This window comes from Chelonus insularis, unplaced genomic scaffold (assembly GCF_013357705.1).
Source record: "Chelonus insularis isolate UGA/USDA-ARS -01 unplaced genomic scaffold, ASM1335770v1 contig_131_pilon, whole genome shotgun sequence".
In the NCBI taxonomy this organism is placed as follows: domain Eukaryota; kingdom Metazoa; phylum Arthropoda; class Insecta; order Hymenoptera; family Braconidae; genus Chelonus; species Chelonus insularis.
Genome location: NW_023276372.1, coordinates 2,924,877 through 2,941,273, shown reverse-complemented (window position 1 = coordinate 2,941,273; position 16,397 = coordinate 2,924,877). Strand labels below are relative to the sequence as shown.

General features: G+C 26.8%; 3 protein-coding genes across 6 annotated transcripts; all 3 read right to left on the bottom strand.

Annotated features, from left to right (window-relative positions):
- Window positions 1–864: 864 nt before the first annotated feature.
- LOC118072582 (uncharacterized) lies at window positions 865–3,122 on the bottom strand. Of its 2 annotated transcripts, none has more exons than XM_035092574.1 (3): window positions 2,976–3,122; window positions 2,577–2,655; window positions 865–2,351 (listed from the first exon to the last, which is right to left on the bottom strand). In XM_035092574.1, the coding sequence occupies exons 1-3, from the start codon at window positions 2,991–2,993 to the stop codon at window positions 907–909; spliced, it is 1,542 nt and encodes a 513-aa protein (XP_034948465.1). In that variant the 5' UTR covers window positions 2,994–3,122; the 3' UTR covers window positions 865–906. The 2 variants fall into 2 exon arrangements, with proteins under 2 accessions (XP_034948465.1, XP_034948474.1); XM_035092583.1 differs by having other exon boundaries at window positions 2,586–2,655.
- On the bottom strand, window positions 3,009–4,631 carry LOC118072597 (uncharacterized). Of its 3 annotated transcripts, XM_035092604.1 has the most exons (4): window positions 4,426–4,631; window positions 4,129–4,225; window positions 3,520–3,752; window positions 3,009–3,153 (listed from the first exon to the last, which is right to left on the bottom strand). In XM_035092604.1, the coding sequence occupies exons 1-4, from the start codon at window positions 4,438–4,440 to the stop codon at window positions 3,145–3,147; spliced, it is 354 nt and encodes a 117-aa protein (XP_034948495.1). In that variant the 5' UTR covers window positions 4,441–4,631; the 3' UTR covers window positions 3,009–3,144. The 3 variants fall into 3 exon arrangements, with proteins under 3 accessions (XP_034948495.1, XP_034948487.1, XP_034948504.1); XM_035092596.1 differs by lacking the exon at window positions 3,009–3,153 and having other exon boundaries at window positions 3,390–3,752; XM_035092613.1 differs by lacking the exons at window positions 3,009–3,153; window positions 4,426–4,631 and adding an exon at window positions 4,332–4,381 and having other exon boundaries at window positions 3,390–3,752.
- A 6,708-nt stretch (window positions 4,632–11,339) lies between these two features.
- Window positions 11,340–15,038, bottom strand: NT1 (Neurotrophin 1). The gene is made up of 10 exons (XM_035092625.1): window positions 14,916–15,038; window positions 14,269–14,445; window positions 13,959–14,132; window positions 13,383–13,491; window positions 13,106–13,229; window positions 12,862–13,023; window positions 12,433–12,597; window positions 12,057–12,364; window positions 11,700–11,973; window positions 11,340–11,598 (listed from the first exon to the last, which is right to left on the bottom strand). Exons 1-10 carry the CDS (start codon window positions 14,952–14,954, stop codon window positions 11,361–11,363), a joined length of 1,770 nt encoding a protein of 589 aa, XP_034948516.1. The 5' UTR covers window positions 14,955–15,038; the 3' UTR covers window positions 11,340–11,360.
- Window positions 15,039–16,397: the final 1,359 nt, after the last annotated feature.

Below are 16,397 nucleotides of genomic sequence, written 5' to 3'. Positions count from 1 at the left end.
TTATACTCGTCAATGCTAAATATTTTTTTCTCATTCTTATTTTTTCAATTAACTAGCGAATAATAATATAATGCATTGTTGAGAGCCTCTAGAAATTACATGAATGAATATATTATGAAATCATCAAGTGCTAGACTGTTCATTTACGTAGTTGATACCATACCTTGACATCCAAATATCATTCCCAAGATGTAAATAGCTAATAATGATCTAAGAATATGTAATACATAACAAGTGTCACTGGCACATTCATAATAAAATTATATGTAGAATCTAACCAAGAATAGTTGTTATCTCAAAGTTGTGTAATTAATTCATGTGTGTCATTAAATTTGCAATTGAGAAAACGAATGATTAATTCGGTCAATGACTTTCATCCTTTTCTTATGTACTTTATGACTCCGTACGATAATTATATTAATATCAACATTTTTACAAAATTTACTATCATCTTATGAATAAATTTATGATTGAGAAATAATATAGTAAAATTTAACTTGATGATGAAATTTTTATTATTGTGCAACAATATTTTTAACATTGACTAATATTTTTATCAATTATTTATATGAAAACAAACAAAAAGTACTAATATTTCAACGATAATTGATCATTTAAAATATATATTACTAAAGTTTAAAAATTTATTTAATTAGAATATTTTACAATACTTGAAGTATCTTTCAAACTGAGAGAGGACGAAAAATAATTGTTCTTTTTGTTCTTCTTTATTTTAAAAGTACTTAAAATAGGTTTTACAATAAAAACAAAAAACAATTGTTTTTTAATTTTTTTTATTGAAAATTAATATAATAAAATTTTATTATATATTTTAATATAGAAATTTATTTAATTTTTTTTTTTTGTTAATGTGACAAAAATATAAAAATAAATTATTTTTAAAATTTAAATGACATTTGTTTTGGCATATTTTTCAAGAATTTCAGATTTAAGAATATGCTGCTTAAAAAAATCAGGACTAACACGGATATCTGAATAGTCATCTTGTTGAGGGAAAAATAATTTTTCAAGTTCAATACGATCTTGAAGACTTTCAACACCAGGAATTTTTGTCGTAATTTGTTCGATATTATTAGTCGGCTTTGTAAGAGAATCCTCTGATCTTCTTGATGAAATAAGTGATGATTGTGTCACTCCACTATTATTACCATTATTGTTATTGGAATTTTGAGAATCTATTAAAGTTTTAGAGCCAGGGGACACCTGACTACCGGGAATATCAGGAAAGTATAATTGTGGAGACACTGGGGGATAATTAAATCCTTGCTGAGAATTTCTGTTATCAGGAAAATTATTCTGAAATCTTTGTGAAAAAGAATCAATATTTTCATTAATATTCGAAGTAGGAAAAGAAGGATTTGCATAGGATCTAAAAGGTAATCCAATTGGTACTCTTTGATTATTAATTGGAGAAGTAATTGGTTGATTGTTGATAACTGTATCAATTGCTTGATTATTTATTGGTGAATTTGGAAAATTATTTCTTAAATTTTGACGATAATATAGTGGAAAATCATTTTGTGGATATAGTTGACCAGCAAAATTATTATATCGATCCGCTTGTCGAACAATATCACTTTCTATGCCAACTCTGGAACCAGTTTCATCTCCGAATTTGCTCTTCGAGCCACTGTCTGTTCTAAAACTTGGATCAAAAAATTGATTTGAATCAGAATATCTTCCATCGTACCTAAATCTATCAAAATTCTGGAATCTATTAAGATCTAGAGGCAAAATGTGAGAATTAAGAGGTTGATTAGAATCATTGAAAATTAAATTCCTTCCAGGAATTTGTGAACCGCTAATTGCTTGAATTCCAAGTATATTATCGTTCGACTTTTGTCGATCTAATGATGTCAAAAAAGGAAATTGATTTGATGTAAATGAATCACCATTTCTAAAAATTCCTTCATTTGATTGTCGTCCAACACCTGGAAACCCTATGTTGAAGTGATTGCGAAAATCAAAAGGGAATTGATTCTCTAGTTGTCGTTGTTGTGCTCTTGCAGAATCTAATTCTAGTTTATCTACATTAATTTTCGATTTAGGTTCTATTTTTTCTCGATCAGCTGGAATAAGTATAGTTGTTGGTACTGTTGTAGATTTGAATTTTCTCATTGGTGAATTAGAAGATTTAACATTTTCCTTCAGTTCAAAATTTGGTGTAATAGTATCGATATTTATAGGAGTTGATGAATCAAGTTTTTCAATGGATATCACCCCATCACTCAATGCAGTATGATTTAATAAACGTCTCTCAACTTGTTTCAATAAAAGTGGTGTCAAAATGTTACCAACCGTACTTATTAGATGGCTTGAATCATTTCTAACTGGAAAATTAAAAAAAAGACCATTTTAATTGATGAATTTTCTCGTTAAATATTTTAGAAATATTCAGTTTTAATATTAAAAAACAAATGTAACTATAAAAAAATTGTTCGAATTAAAGAATATTAATTTTTTATATTTGAGCGAATCGTTTACTACAGAATAGTATTTAGTGTTTAAAGAATAAATATTATCATTTACAAATTAAAAATAAATTCTAATCGTACTTGGCTTACCAGAACCTGCATTTTCCGCTCGACTTCCATGATCTAAAATTGCTAAGCAAAGCGTAGCACAAATAAAAATCTGAAAAATAGACATTCAATGAATATACATGTCTTCTAATCGATATTGTCTAACACTTATCATCAAATATTATCACATTATATGAAAAGTGGATTAATTTATGAGATATTACATTTGAAGTCAATTGATATTAACAAAAAACATTACAATACATGAGTTACGATTAAAGATTAGAACTAAATTAAGAATATAATTTTCAAAATTCAAAAAAGAGCAATATTTATGATAAACATAAATAGATTTACTTAAATCTATATATTTATGATGTAAAAAAAATTAATTTTAAGTTTTATTAAATTTACATTATAAAAAATACTTACTTGCTGTATGTAATGCATGATACGTGCTTGTATTGTAAACTAAAGGGTTTACTCCTTTGTTTCGATCATTTATATACTTTTCTTGATTCTCAACTGTATTTACTACAATCTCAACAATTCAGGCTAATGACACTTGACGTGGAAAATTTTCACGCACGAAAGAACGTTGTTAATACTTCTGTAATAAGATGTATGTTTCTTGATGAAACTTCTAATATTTTTTTTTAAAAAATTAAAAAAATAAAGAAAATTTATCATTAATAAATAAAAAAAATTTGATGATGAATAGTTTTATGTGTCAATAGAAAATGAATTTAACGTATTTAGATATTGTGATTTAAATATAACATATACAAAAAATACATATAAAACATATATTTTGACAAATGAACAATTGTTACATCTTGACTTTGTTATAGTAACCGAGAAACTCTTTTTAAAAAACTAAACATTTATATTAAAGTATCATTCAATTAAAACGTTTTGTTGAAATTAAATTAATACATCGAAAACTGAGTTTAATTCAATATCCTATTTGGCTTACTGTTCCAAGAACTCCAGGAGCAACGACTCCAGGTAGTTTATAAATTTGAACGGGACCATATTTTCGAGCTTCTACACCAGCAGCTCGAAAATTAGGCGATATAACAATAGGAGATGGTACTCGAAGTTGAGATTGTGATTGAATTGTGTTATCTTGACGAAAATAGAATCCAGAATCAGGCGATTGATAATTTATTCCAACCTTTCCAGATACACTGCCATACGGAATACCTCCTATTGATCGAAAATAAATCATTTATCAATTATAAGTATGAAATTGATTTAGTAAAATTTATAATGTATTATTGTTTTTAAATCATCAACTTTATAATTATAATTAAATAATTTTCCGAATTTTTAAACGGATCATAAATTGCTCATTTAATATTATTTGAATTCTTATTTTTATCCATTGCTCAGAATAAAAAGTTTCAACTTCCACAAAAGTGAAAGGAACTATTAAGTCCTTCGAGATACGATGAGTAGAAGCTGGTGCAATCTTTCAATTATTATAGAAACTTTAAAAATAGAAATTTTTATCATCAGATGGTTTGAGTTTGTTTATCTCAGAATAATTAAACATAGAAATATTACACTTGTTAATACTCACCGTATGCTAATCCATTTACCATTTCAACAATACCAGCACTATCTGGAGATGCGGATATTATTTTTGCTATTGTTATAATCACAAAATACATTAAAATCTGAAAAAAATTACATTATATATAATTTAAAAAGTATTTTTTATTCCGATAATATTTGGTATCCTTAATAAAAATAACTCGAAAGAAGTTATTATTTACGTATTACGTTATTGTTCACGCCTTCGACACAGATAACATGTGATCATACAAAAATTTTTTTTACATTTCATTTTATTTTTGAAAATTAATAAACTTCTTACCTTTAAAGACTCCATATTGAATGCGAAAGTATATCACGACTTATAAAAAAATAACTTAGTTGATAAACGAATAAATTATAGAGCGTTGGTGTGGTTTTGTCTCAATCTAACCTTAAGCAGGCGTTTCCTTTCCAGATCAACTATCATATACAGTTTGAAGGTACATGCAATGCAAACTCTAGTTTATAATACCATCAGGTGTATTATCTCAAATACCTAAACCTTGAATAGACATGATTACTCTACCTCTCACATCATTGCCTTTAAGAATAATCAAGGTTTCCTCCGAGTTCTTACATTGACTTGTCTTGAATGTTTCTTATTACAAAACAACTAATTAAGTGTGAGATATGAAAATATAATTTCATCAAATTAAAATACAAAAAAATACTTTAGCCAAAGTTTATTTATATATCTTTGTTATTTTTTCATGAATACTCAATTGTGTCAAATGAAATTTTTAAAAATGGGTCGAGGCTAGTGTAACAATTCGATTATTTATGTATGAATTACAATTACATTGGAAACAACATTGTAGCCTGTTCAATATTTCTGCTATTGTCAAATTTTAAATAGTACAACTATTAAGGAAGTAAAAAAGATGGGATCATACAGAAATTTTTCATAGAATACATGAATAAATATCGACGCAAGTAATTCCAATAATTCAACAAAATTGATTTAGCAGAAAAGTTTTATTTGATTAATAATAATTGTATACATTCTTTATCTTCCTAATGAATAATTAAGTGGTAAAAAGTAAGATTTTCTATATTTTATATATAATTATGAATCATTAATTTGTTTTTTTTCATCTATTTAAACTAAGTTAATAGTTATGTATCATAATTTTCTGATATCCAAGACATTGATTCCATCATTTTTTTTGTATCACGTTCAGTCAACTTCAATTTATCATTTAATGGTAAACTTTTGTCTCTTTCTTTGGATTCTTGGCCATTGCTAGTATTTTTATATAAATCTTCAATATTAATTCTGTCAATAACCACATTTTGAGTATGATTATTTGGTATAATAGTAATGAATAAGTTTTTTCTACCATTTTCTTCAATTTCTTTAGTATGGAAAATGTGCTCTGGATTTTCATTAGTTATAATAGACAATTTTTTAATCATTTCATTGATTTGAGTATTATCATTATTGTTATTACCATCATGACGTTCATAATTGTTATCATTATTATTTATATTTCTTTCTATAATTGGCTCCGTTGATGGAAAAATAGTTTTTGTAATAATTTTCTCTTTCGACACCTTTGATCTATGTTCAATTTTTCGTTTTGTAGGTTTTGTAGACTCACCATCTATTGAATAATTCGATAATTTTTTATAAATTGGCTTTATTGTAGTTGATGTTGAAATCATTCTAAATCTTCGATTATTATTATTTCTGTCTGGCAGTTTACGCTTTCTGAGTGTTTTTTTTATTAAAAGTTTTGGCATCGACGATGTTACAATTTTCGATTCTAATTTCGATTGATCATTTGTTAAAACTCCTGTATTTTGAATGTTTCCACGCCTTCTACTTTGCGGTTTTAATTTAAATACTTCTTTAGAAGTTGTAAGTAAAACGGTTGGGGTAGTAGATCTATTTTCGTCAGCTAAAAATTTTGCAGAAGTTGCGGGTATTTGTAATATCGTAGTTGTTACTGTTGTCATTCTATCAGTTGAATTTTCTTGTTCTTCTTTTCTAGGTTCTACGAAAACCTCTTTTTCTTCATTCGATGCCTTTAGATTTCTTTCTTTTGAATGATTCTGTTTAATTGGATATAATTTTGAATTCATAACATGACTATTAAAATTATCATCATCCATCCAAAAATTGCTTCCAAATTTGTTAGATCTATGATTGAACGATGATTTCCAAGGATATATTTTTTTAAATTTTCTTACTGACTCTAATGGATAATGCTCTTCAGCTAATCTCCTGTCGATTTCTTCCCTTATGGCTCGTAATCGTGCTCTTCTTTCCCAAGGAAATTCATAATTGCGACGTATTTTTTTATAATTTTTTATTTCTTCAGAAATACTTTCATCATCTTCATGCCAAGGAAATGTAAATTTTGATATTCCATATTTATTTTCATGCGCCTCTTTACTGATTGACACATCACGATACTTTTCATCGTGATTTTCAGAATCAATAGATTCAAAAAGAGGATGATAAAATGCTGGTTTATTTATGCGTGATCCTAAGGAAGCATATTTTGGGTCGTCAAAACTTTGATAAGGAGAGAGAGGTCTAGAACTGTATCTTTCAAAATCTTTTTCATGATCAGATATAGTAAAAAAGTCACTCTTTTCTTTATGATAATTTTCAGAATTATCAGATTCATCGACATTACTTTCATCATCAGAATTACTATCAATATCAGATTCATATGGTCTTTCCATCTGTTCTACTTGTTCGTCACTTTGTTTTTGTTTATCATAACCCCTTGGCTGATCATCATCACTACTAGATTCATCATCATAAAATGTAGATCCTGAAAATTGTTTAATGTTACTATTATTTTCAATATCATCTGAATCATTTTTTGAAACATCATCATTTTCTTCTTTCTGTTTTATTTTTATTGGATTTGAAATTTGTTCATCTTGATTTTCTTCATGTACATCATAACGTTCATTGATTTTCTTCGAATTATTAGAATTATTGAAAGTTTTTATTTTATAGATGTCATCGTCAAATCTCCTTATTGTTGTATATTTTGGTTCATTTCTTGCTGTTGATGTACTTTTATCAGTTGTAAAATCACTATATCTATTACTTTTTTGATTATCAAAATTTTTTGCACGATCTATAATAGTGTAAGCAATTTTTTTTGTAGCTATGGAAGTTTGATCTAATTGTGTATTATTTTGTGGTTTTTTATATCTTTTTCTAAGTGTATTATTACTCAGATTTATCGTTTTGGACTCTCCGAGATCTAAATCTGAAAGATCAACTTGTCTTTTATTGACTCTAACAGTTTTGAAATAGCCGATAGTTTTATTAGATAAACCTCGAACTGGTCTTGTAATTTTGCGAGTTCGATACGTGACTTTATTTGTTTTGTAAGGAAAAATTTTTAACTTTCTATGATTACCTTTATCAGTGGATAATATATCATTTAATATATCTGGTGTTTGAGTAGTAATATAAATGAAGTGATTGTTTATTTTCTTTCGATTTGTATTTTGAGAAATATTTGAAGATTTTTTTACTTTTTTGAGTCTTGAAGAAACTTTTGATGGTCGTGAATTTAATATCGTTGGATGTTGTTTATATAAATGTGTTAAATTTTTAATCGTATCCATAACATTTTCATACACTAATTTCTGATACGGAACGAGAGGTAGAGCAGTTGTTGTTTTTAATCCATTTCGATGTTTTCTTGCATGATTAGACCAAGCTGTTGATTGTTCTGCTTGATATCGCTTATACTGATTTGGATCAATTATTTTATTTTTCCTACTTTCTAGTGGTCTTATATCTATAATTTCTGGTTTTTTAGAAACTCTTCGATGAATGTTTTCTTCAGGATTAATGGATAAATGTGAAATACGTGTAATGAAGTTAAATGAATTTAATTCTTCAGGTATATTAAGAGGTTCTACTTTTTTTTCATAAAATAATGGATTATCTAGTGGATTTTCATCAAAATATTTAGCTTTATAACACAATATTTTATCACCAAGACCTCGAAGTCGTGGTAAATTTATTTCATGATCTCGATTAGACATTGGTTCTTCTTTTTCAGGGACTACTTTTGACAAATCAGGGTCAATTTCTTCACACTGTATATATTTATCACGAGATTCATAAAATTCATTACCTCCAAGTGTTTTGTGAGGTATTTGTTGAGGATCTATTATATACTTTAATGGTGATGATCTCAATACTTCTTCATTATAATAAAATGGATACTTTTTATTATTGAATTTATTTTCTATTTTTTCAATTTTGTCCTTGTTATTTTTACTTATTTTTATCGATGGATTGACTTCAAAGGAATCGAATTCTGGTACTTCAACTTGAACTTTCTTCTTTTCTTCACTTACATTTTCTATTTCTTCGATTGATGAGTGTTTTTCTTCATTGTTATCATTATCATTTTGGTCCTTCGGAAAACGCATGTCAATTTCTTCATCAATGACTTGTTCAACAATTTTCGGTGCTTTATTTAATAAATCATTGACATTTCGTTTACGCCGAGAACCAATAAATTGTCTCTTATTTACGGATTTAAAAGAATTTTTCACACCTTTTAACGGTACTTTCTCATAATTAGGTTTCTTGCCAACCGTAAAATATTTTTGCTGTTTTTCTGGTGATTTGTTATTCATCCGGAACACCATTCGATTTTTCAAGACTTCTGGACGGAAATTATATTGTGGTTTATTGTTCCCGTTTCTCTTTTTAGTATTATAATGCGCGTATTCACTTCGACTTGTACGAGTTGGCGGGATCATTTCAATTGATGGTAAAATATAATTTTTTAAATCTTTCCAAGTGGGTTGATGACGATAATGCGGTTGTCGATAATAATGATAAACAAAAATTGAAGGAGGAATATTATTCTCTTCAATGCTCGTATCTATTGATCCACTTTTCTGTGTTACACTTGATTCGATTGAGTTGTCGTGATTTTGAAGTAAAAAGTCTGCATACATGAGTTGTTGAGATGGTGGAAGTGATGGTGGTGGTCGTAATACAGTTAAGTCTTTATCATTCCAAAAATACTCTTTATTTTTTGAATATAAATCTTTTGATTTTGAATCGTTACAAGACAATGTTGGTTTTCTTACTAACAAAATATATTTTTTATTTAATCTTTTAGATGTTTCTAATTCAGTTGAAGCCTTATCTGATTTTTCTTCAGAAGAGTATTCTCTCGATATTAAGTTATGTTCACCGTCACGTATTTCAGATAATTCTTCATATTTTTCTTCAATTCCTTTCCTTTTCCACGTTTCATAAATTTGAGATAAAGATGGATCATGACTTTTTGGAGTCGTTAAATCACTAGTTATTTCGTCAATTGAATCTAATAAAGGTTTCGATTTTAATGTTGCATTTTGAATATTACTTTCAGTACTTGTTATATTTGCCTCAAAAAAGTTTAATGATAAATCAATAGGTGCTGCTACAATTCTAAATTTACTTTCTGATTTTTTTTCAAATTCTCTTGAATCACTTATATCATTTTCCTTACTATCATCATCGTTTAAAGAACTCGAAACTATATTATATTCATCACTATCACTTGTATTATCCTCAAAATTATCAGTTGAAAATCTTGAATTTTTAGGAATTTCAGTTTCTGCATTATCAGCCAATTCTCGTTTTTTCTCTATTAAATCTTTCTCTAATTTCCATATTTCAGATTCTGTAAATTTTTGTGGACTATTTCCAGACTCCTCCCATGTATGAAAAAAATCATAATGAGGATAAACATCATCAAATTTTTTAAATTCTACACTTCCATTAAAATTATCATCATCATCATCATCAACAACATTCTTATAGTTTTTATTATTTTCATTTTTACGAGGAACAATTTTCTTTGAAACATCTATATTAAAATTTTCATCGAAATCAGCATCTCTGATGTGACCAGCATGATCATAAGCAGCATCTTCATATCCTTCTTCAGTGTAATAAGTATTAATTTTTTGTTTTTTTACAACGGCTCTCAATCTATTGATATTTTCTTGTTCTTCATCAGTTTTTACTTCGTCTGAAATATGTCCTCTTGGTAATCGTTTTACAATATCTCGATGACGAACTTGTGCATATAATCGATTTGGTGTAAAGTCCAAAGACACATTATTTATAAAAAATGGTTTACTTCTATAATTTGAATTGAAACTATTTAAATTCCTAAAAGGTTCAGAAGGATTATCATGTTCAGAATATTGAACTATAGGGCTTAAATTTTTATCCTTCAACTCTTTACCCTCATGATGCTCTTTAGATGAAGAATAAAAAATAGCACAATAATAAAAAATGAAATAAAACAATAAATAACGCAGCATTTTATTATTTGAACACGATTAAGTCATACAACACATTATTTTTTAAATAAATAACATTTATTTCATCCAAAATCACTGTCAATTTAAGTAGCTTAAGAAAAACACTAGTCTGAGGAAAGTTTCACAATGATCTATGATAGTCTCTATTCACTAGGACACCCAATCGGTTACAAAGCGAAATCGCTTGTGGTTTCTAATCATCATAGATTGAAAGGCTGTTATGGACTATTCACCACGTGACAACTAATTCTTAATTTATATTTCCTGGACTAAGAAAATTGAAAAGTTGAGGTAGAGTTATAAGTGAAAAGTAGTACAATCATAATAGACCTTCATAAAAATAAAATTAAATGATTATTTAAACTATTCAATAATTTTTAAATTTTTGTAAAATTTAATCTTACACTAAGAAAAACTTTAATATTTAGAAAAAAATTGAAATTTTATACACTCGATTAATTAACCGAAGGAAAGGGAACTTAAAAATATTTCTGTTCAAAACTTAATTTTTTTTACTAAGACACCTTTTAAGTCTCAAGTTTGCTTACAAAAATTCAAAATTTACTATCTAATAGAAATATTTTTACTTCTAAATTTTGAAACGTGGACTTGTCACTTTTTGCACTTATATTTAGTGAAAAAATTCTTTTTGCGTATTTTTTGATAAAAAATTGAGAATTGTCTATTTTATTATTAAACACTCAAATTTTTTTAGTACAAACAGTATCTATAATAACAGAAATTATCATAAAAAATTTATAAATACAACACAATAATAAATAAATAATAATTAATCATTTTAATAATTTAACAAATAACTTAGTCAACATTAATGCAAAATACTTTTTACATAATCATTAATCACTAATACAAAATAAAAATAAAGAAAGTATTTTATGTTTTAATCATGGGTTTCCATGAATTTAGATTCTCATTTGAGTCAACAAATGATGATTTTGCTGTGAGAGGTTCAGCTTGTAACATGGATGCCTTTGGTTCAAAAAATTCAATTATAGGATGATAATTATAATTAATTCGTCTATTATTTCCCTCTGGATAATCTTCATCGTCATAATTTTCGTGGTGAACTTGCGTCGAAGTATCAATTTCTAAATCATCAGATTGATCAAACCTGAAACAAATTATTTCAATTAATACATATAAATATAATAATGATCTTTATTAATGCTAAATTTTAATATGAATTATTAATTTTTTTTATTATTTATTTACCATTTATTAAAATGAGAATTTTTAATTTCATCATTATCCTCCTGATTAGAATCTCTTCTAAATGGCCGATTCGGTCTATGTGGTCTTTTAACACCTTTAACTATTGGTCCTTTATATCCTGGTGCACGTGTATTAGGTGCATGCTGATGCGGTATTTTATCGAATGGCCGAGGAATTGCTGTCGATACTTGAGGTTTCTTTTGTCTAGGTCGGGAAGGTAGTAAAAAACTTGGATGATTTGAGCTGCTAGCATCAATAATTGGTTTAGAATTACCTGTGAGAACTAATTTATTTCTATTTAATTGTAAATAATTTTCAAAAAAATTATTTAATTGTTTATTAAAAATAACACTATACCCTGATTATTATCATAATTAAAAGAATGCTTATGTTTTGTCAAATAACTTGACGGTCGTTCATCTTTATTTGAAGTAAAATCATACCCAGGAAAAGATTCTTCACTCAATGATGGAGGATCCTTTTGAATAGGGGGAAAAAGTTCAGCATATCCATGAACATGACAGCTACAACAAGATGGAATTTTGAAAATATCTATATGAAGGCCAATATCTTTATCCCATGTTAGTAGCCGATGATAATTATATACTTGAACGCAGGATGATCGATAATTATCTGATATGAAAGAGCAGCTTGCCTTTGCTTTCCTAAAAAAATATTAATTTTAAAAAAATTAATTTTTAAATTTTATTTCAACTTTTCTTCTATTACTTACGAGCATTTCTCAAGTCTCAATGTTTGGGTATGTTCTCCAGTATTGATGATATACTTCCAAATGCCGGAAGCCGCTCTGGCCAATTGAGGACGAGCATACATTACTTGTGATGGACAAGTGAAACCTTCTTCTGTGTTGTCGTACGACAATGTATAATCAGATTTTCTATGATTAAAAAAGAAAAGTAAAATGATAGAAGAAATAATGTAATAAAGAAATAAACCTATATTAATTTTTCAATATTCACCAAAACTGTTTTAATTTGTTAATTATACATATATTGTCTCAGAGACATTATCATTGAGTTTTTTCTTCAATTATTTTATTTTTAGTTGGCCAAATTAGAAAGCTTGACTTAACATTAACTAATGGTAACTTGAAATTTGGTGATCTAATAATGTTATTTATAAAAATACGAGTTTCATTTACCTTTTAATTTCATTATTATCGTATCGATTGTCATATCGATTTTCTAAAGGAAAAACATCGGCTTCAATGTTATCATTTTTATCATCCTTTTGGTTATTATAATCTTTAAGAAGATGAACCATCATATCTCTATTACCTCTAATACTTCTAAGAATAGCTTCTCTGTTGTTAATATAAGTAATAACCATTATTTTTATAAAAAGTACTCGAATAAATAGATCCATCGAAAATACTGCATACTTACTGAGGATAATTAAGAGTTTTTAAACATACTGTTTTACCGAAGAAAGTACATTCTTGTTCCGTTGGTTCACGTTTATTATCAATAGGCTTTCGTATTGGTCTTTTGGATCGTAAAGGAACTTCAACTATAAATGTAACGTAACGCATATTGTAAATAAATCCAACACTTATACAATCCTATTTTTTAACTTACTATGCATAATTAATGTATATAAAATATGTAAAATTGATAATTTTCGTACACCATAAATGTATTAAAATATTTAAGTATTCTTTACCTGGATAAACATTTCTTCGATTGTTATTTAGTGGAATTTTTCTTAGTGGTGGAGGACGATATAACGGACGTCTACGACTTGTTGGCCTCAAACCCCTTAATGCCATTGCCTGAAGAATAGCCCGTCATTGATTTCATTCAATTATTATAATTATTAAGAATTATTAATAAAAAATATAATAATAGTAGTTTTTGACACTGATATATATATACATGACTCAACTTGATTTTCTCTAGTCATGCACTAATTATAGTCTAGATCATATTCTTACTCCTTTCTCATACGAAATTCGATTATATTGAAAAGAATTGAATAATATTATACACTCAACTAATAGTGTCTATAATACTTAGTAAAAAAATTGTTTATGCAATTTACAAATAAAAGTGTGAAATTTTTAATTAATCAACATTAAAAGTAGGCAATCATCAACTATAAAACAAATTTACAATCAAAAATATTATACATATTTTCATTACTCATCGAATTTCCATTCGAAAGTCTGTATTTGTCTACAAATTCTTTTCAACAGTTTTAACTGTATTTTTTTTTTTTTTTCAATTAAATTTCAAGTACCTCTGGAAGAGCCTCAGGCGATTCATCGCTCTCATTTGTATCCTTTTCATTTTCTAAGTCTTTATCAGTTTCCAAATCTACTGTGTGTTTTTTCATCCCATTCATATTGGTGTTATTATTGCCTTTATAAAATGGTGATGATGATGATGATGATGATGATGATGATGAAGAAACCTGAAATAATATTTATCATTTATTTCCCTATATATAAAATTTCTATATTTATATAGGTCTATCAAAGAGAATAATTCTTTTAAACAGTATTTTTTTTTAATTGGTTGTGAACTAATGATTATTATTGTACACTTACAGATACTTCAACTTTAGAAACAAAAGTTTGATTGTTTGTGATATTATCTTTAACAATTAACGATGTGGATATTTTTTCACTGGTAGAATGCTGATCATTCTTTGCCTTATTATTTTTAAAGTCATTAAGATTTTCTTCACTTTCTGCTTGAGTCGTTGTAGTGAAAAGTAGTATTCCCTGTAGAGAAAACAATTTAATTATAATTTTTCATTTATTCCTTTATTGACAAAATAATAAATTAAAGCAATTAACTCAGTGTAATCAACAAATTATAAGGGTATAACTTTCGTTGTTATAACATTTAGTATTTAGGAAAATAAGAATAAATTTAAATGAAAAGCATATTCATGATTTTTATTTTTATGAAATTAATTTTATTTATTAATAAAAAAATGTACTTATTTTTTTAATGAATGTGATAATCATATATAGATTCATATTTAAAATTTCTATAAACTTACTAAATTTAATAATTCCACTTAGAAAAGATATGAATTGAATCGATGAAATTTCAAATCATACAGTAAACAATAATTTATGTAAAATTAATATTTTATGGTATTTTTCGTTATTCAACTGATATTTTTTGCTTTATAGAAAAAGAAAAAAACAAAATTTAGTTAATGAGTTTATTTGTTTAAACTTACCAGTAAAAGTAATAACCGTAAAACTTGAATTCCTTTCATTGTACACTTTTGTATCAACTAAAGATATATGAAATATTATTTCTGCCACTTAATAATAAAAACTTTCAACAACCTCAATTATTTAGTTGATAATTCTTTTTATAAGTACATAAATAATTTTTATATTAAATTTTTTTATAAAATTCAGTAAGTAAACTGAGTTGTAAGTACGTAATTCACGTGTGCACAAGGCAGATCTTGAGCAAATTGCGAGTGTGCATCTTCGCAAACAGTTTCACGAGCGAGTACGATCTTTTCTCTCACTGCTTGTTAGTTTTACTACTTCAAGTTCTCATACCAATACTTTTTAGTCTTTTTTTGTAGGTCAAAAATCATTGGACATACGGTAGTAAAGGAGTGGGAAAATGATAGAGTGAAGATTGTAATTATGATAATAAGGAGAAAAAGAGAGAAAGAAAGAAAGAAAGAGAAATCAACAACATTAAAGTATAGGTAGGAAATGTTTTATCATAAATAGTTTACAAAATATTTTATAATGAATAAATGTGATGACGTTGGTACAAAAGTAAGAGAAAGGAGAGTGAAAGAATTAGTAAGGATATAAATAGAATTCTTAGATGGAAGAAAATTGTCTGCATCATTGGAGATACTTCATCGCTTTTTTGTACTCTTTACTTTATCATATCATATTAATTATGAGAAAGCTAAGTCTTTTGAACAAGAGGAAGTCGGTCATCAACATTTAGTCACTATTCTGAATCTTTCCTTAGTTATAATACTTAACTGTACACTCCATCATAAGTTTTATCTTTATCATTATAATAATTTAATTATATTATATTCGTTTCTAATTGAAAACATTAACGTTGAAAATGATTCTACATGAAATTATCAGAAATAAGTTTAAACAATATTAGATTGTTTCAAGAATTACAACTTACCGTTATTTTTTACTTTTTATTCACACAAAACATTTTGTATCATTTATTAATTAATGTATGCCTAACGGCTTTTTCAACTTTCATATCTAATTAAATAAATAAAAATCTAATTAATAATTTGTTAATTAATTTTTTTTTTCTATTTCTAGACATTGAGATTAAACTACTACATATGCCATCAAGTACTTGGGTCCTCTTACAAGTTGTTTACTTTGTCAATTAAATTGGCTGACATAAAATATAAGCACTGATCCAGGAGCTTAGCATATCATCAACTGCATCCTTAATTACATTAATTAGCGCATACGTTCAAGGTGAAAGATCACAATCCTCATGAACTTGAACAGAGATTATTGACGATGAATTGAGAAATGCACTCGTGCCAACCTTGATCTTCAAACTATGTAATTAATCCACGGATATAAAGTTAGAGTTGTAAAATAAATAATCATCATACTGAGAGAATAACATACAAAAAAAAAATCAGTTTAGACTATGATAAATTTACTCATAAAATATCAATAACTAATTGAATCAAAAT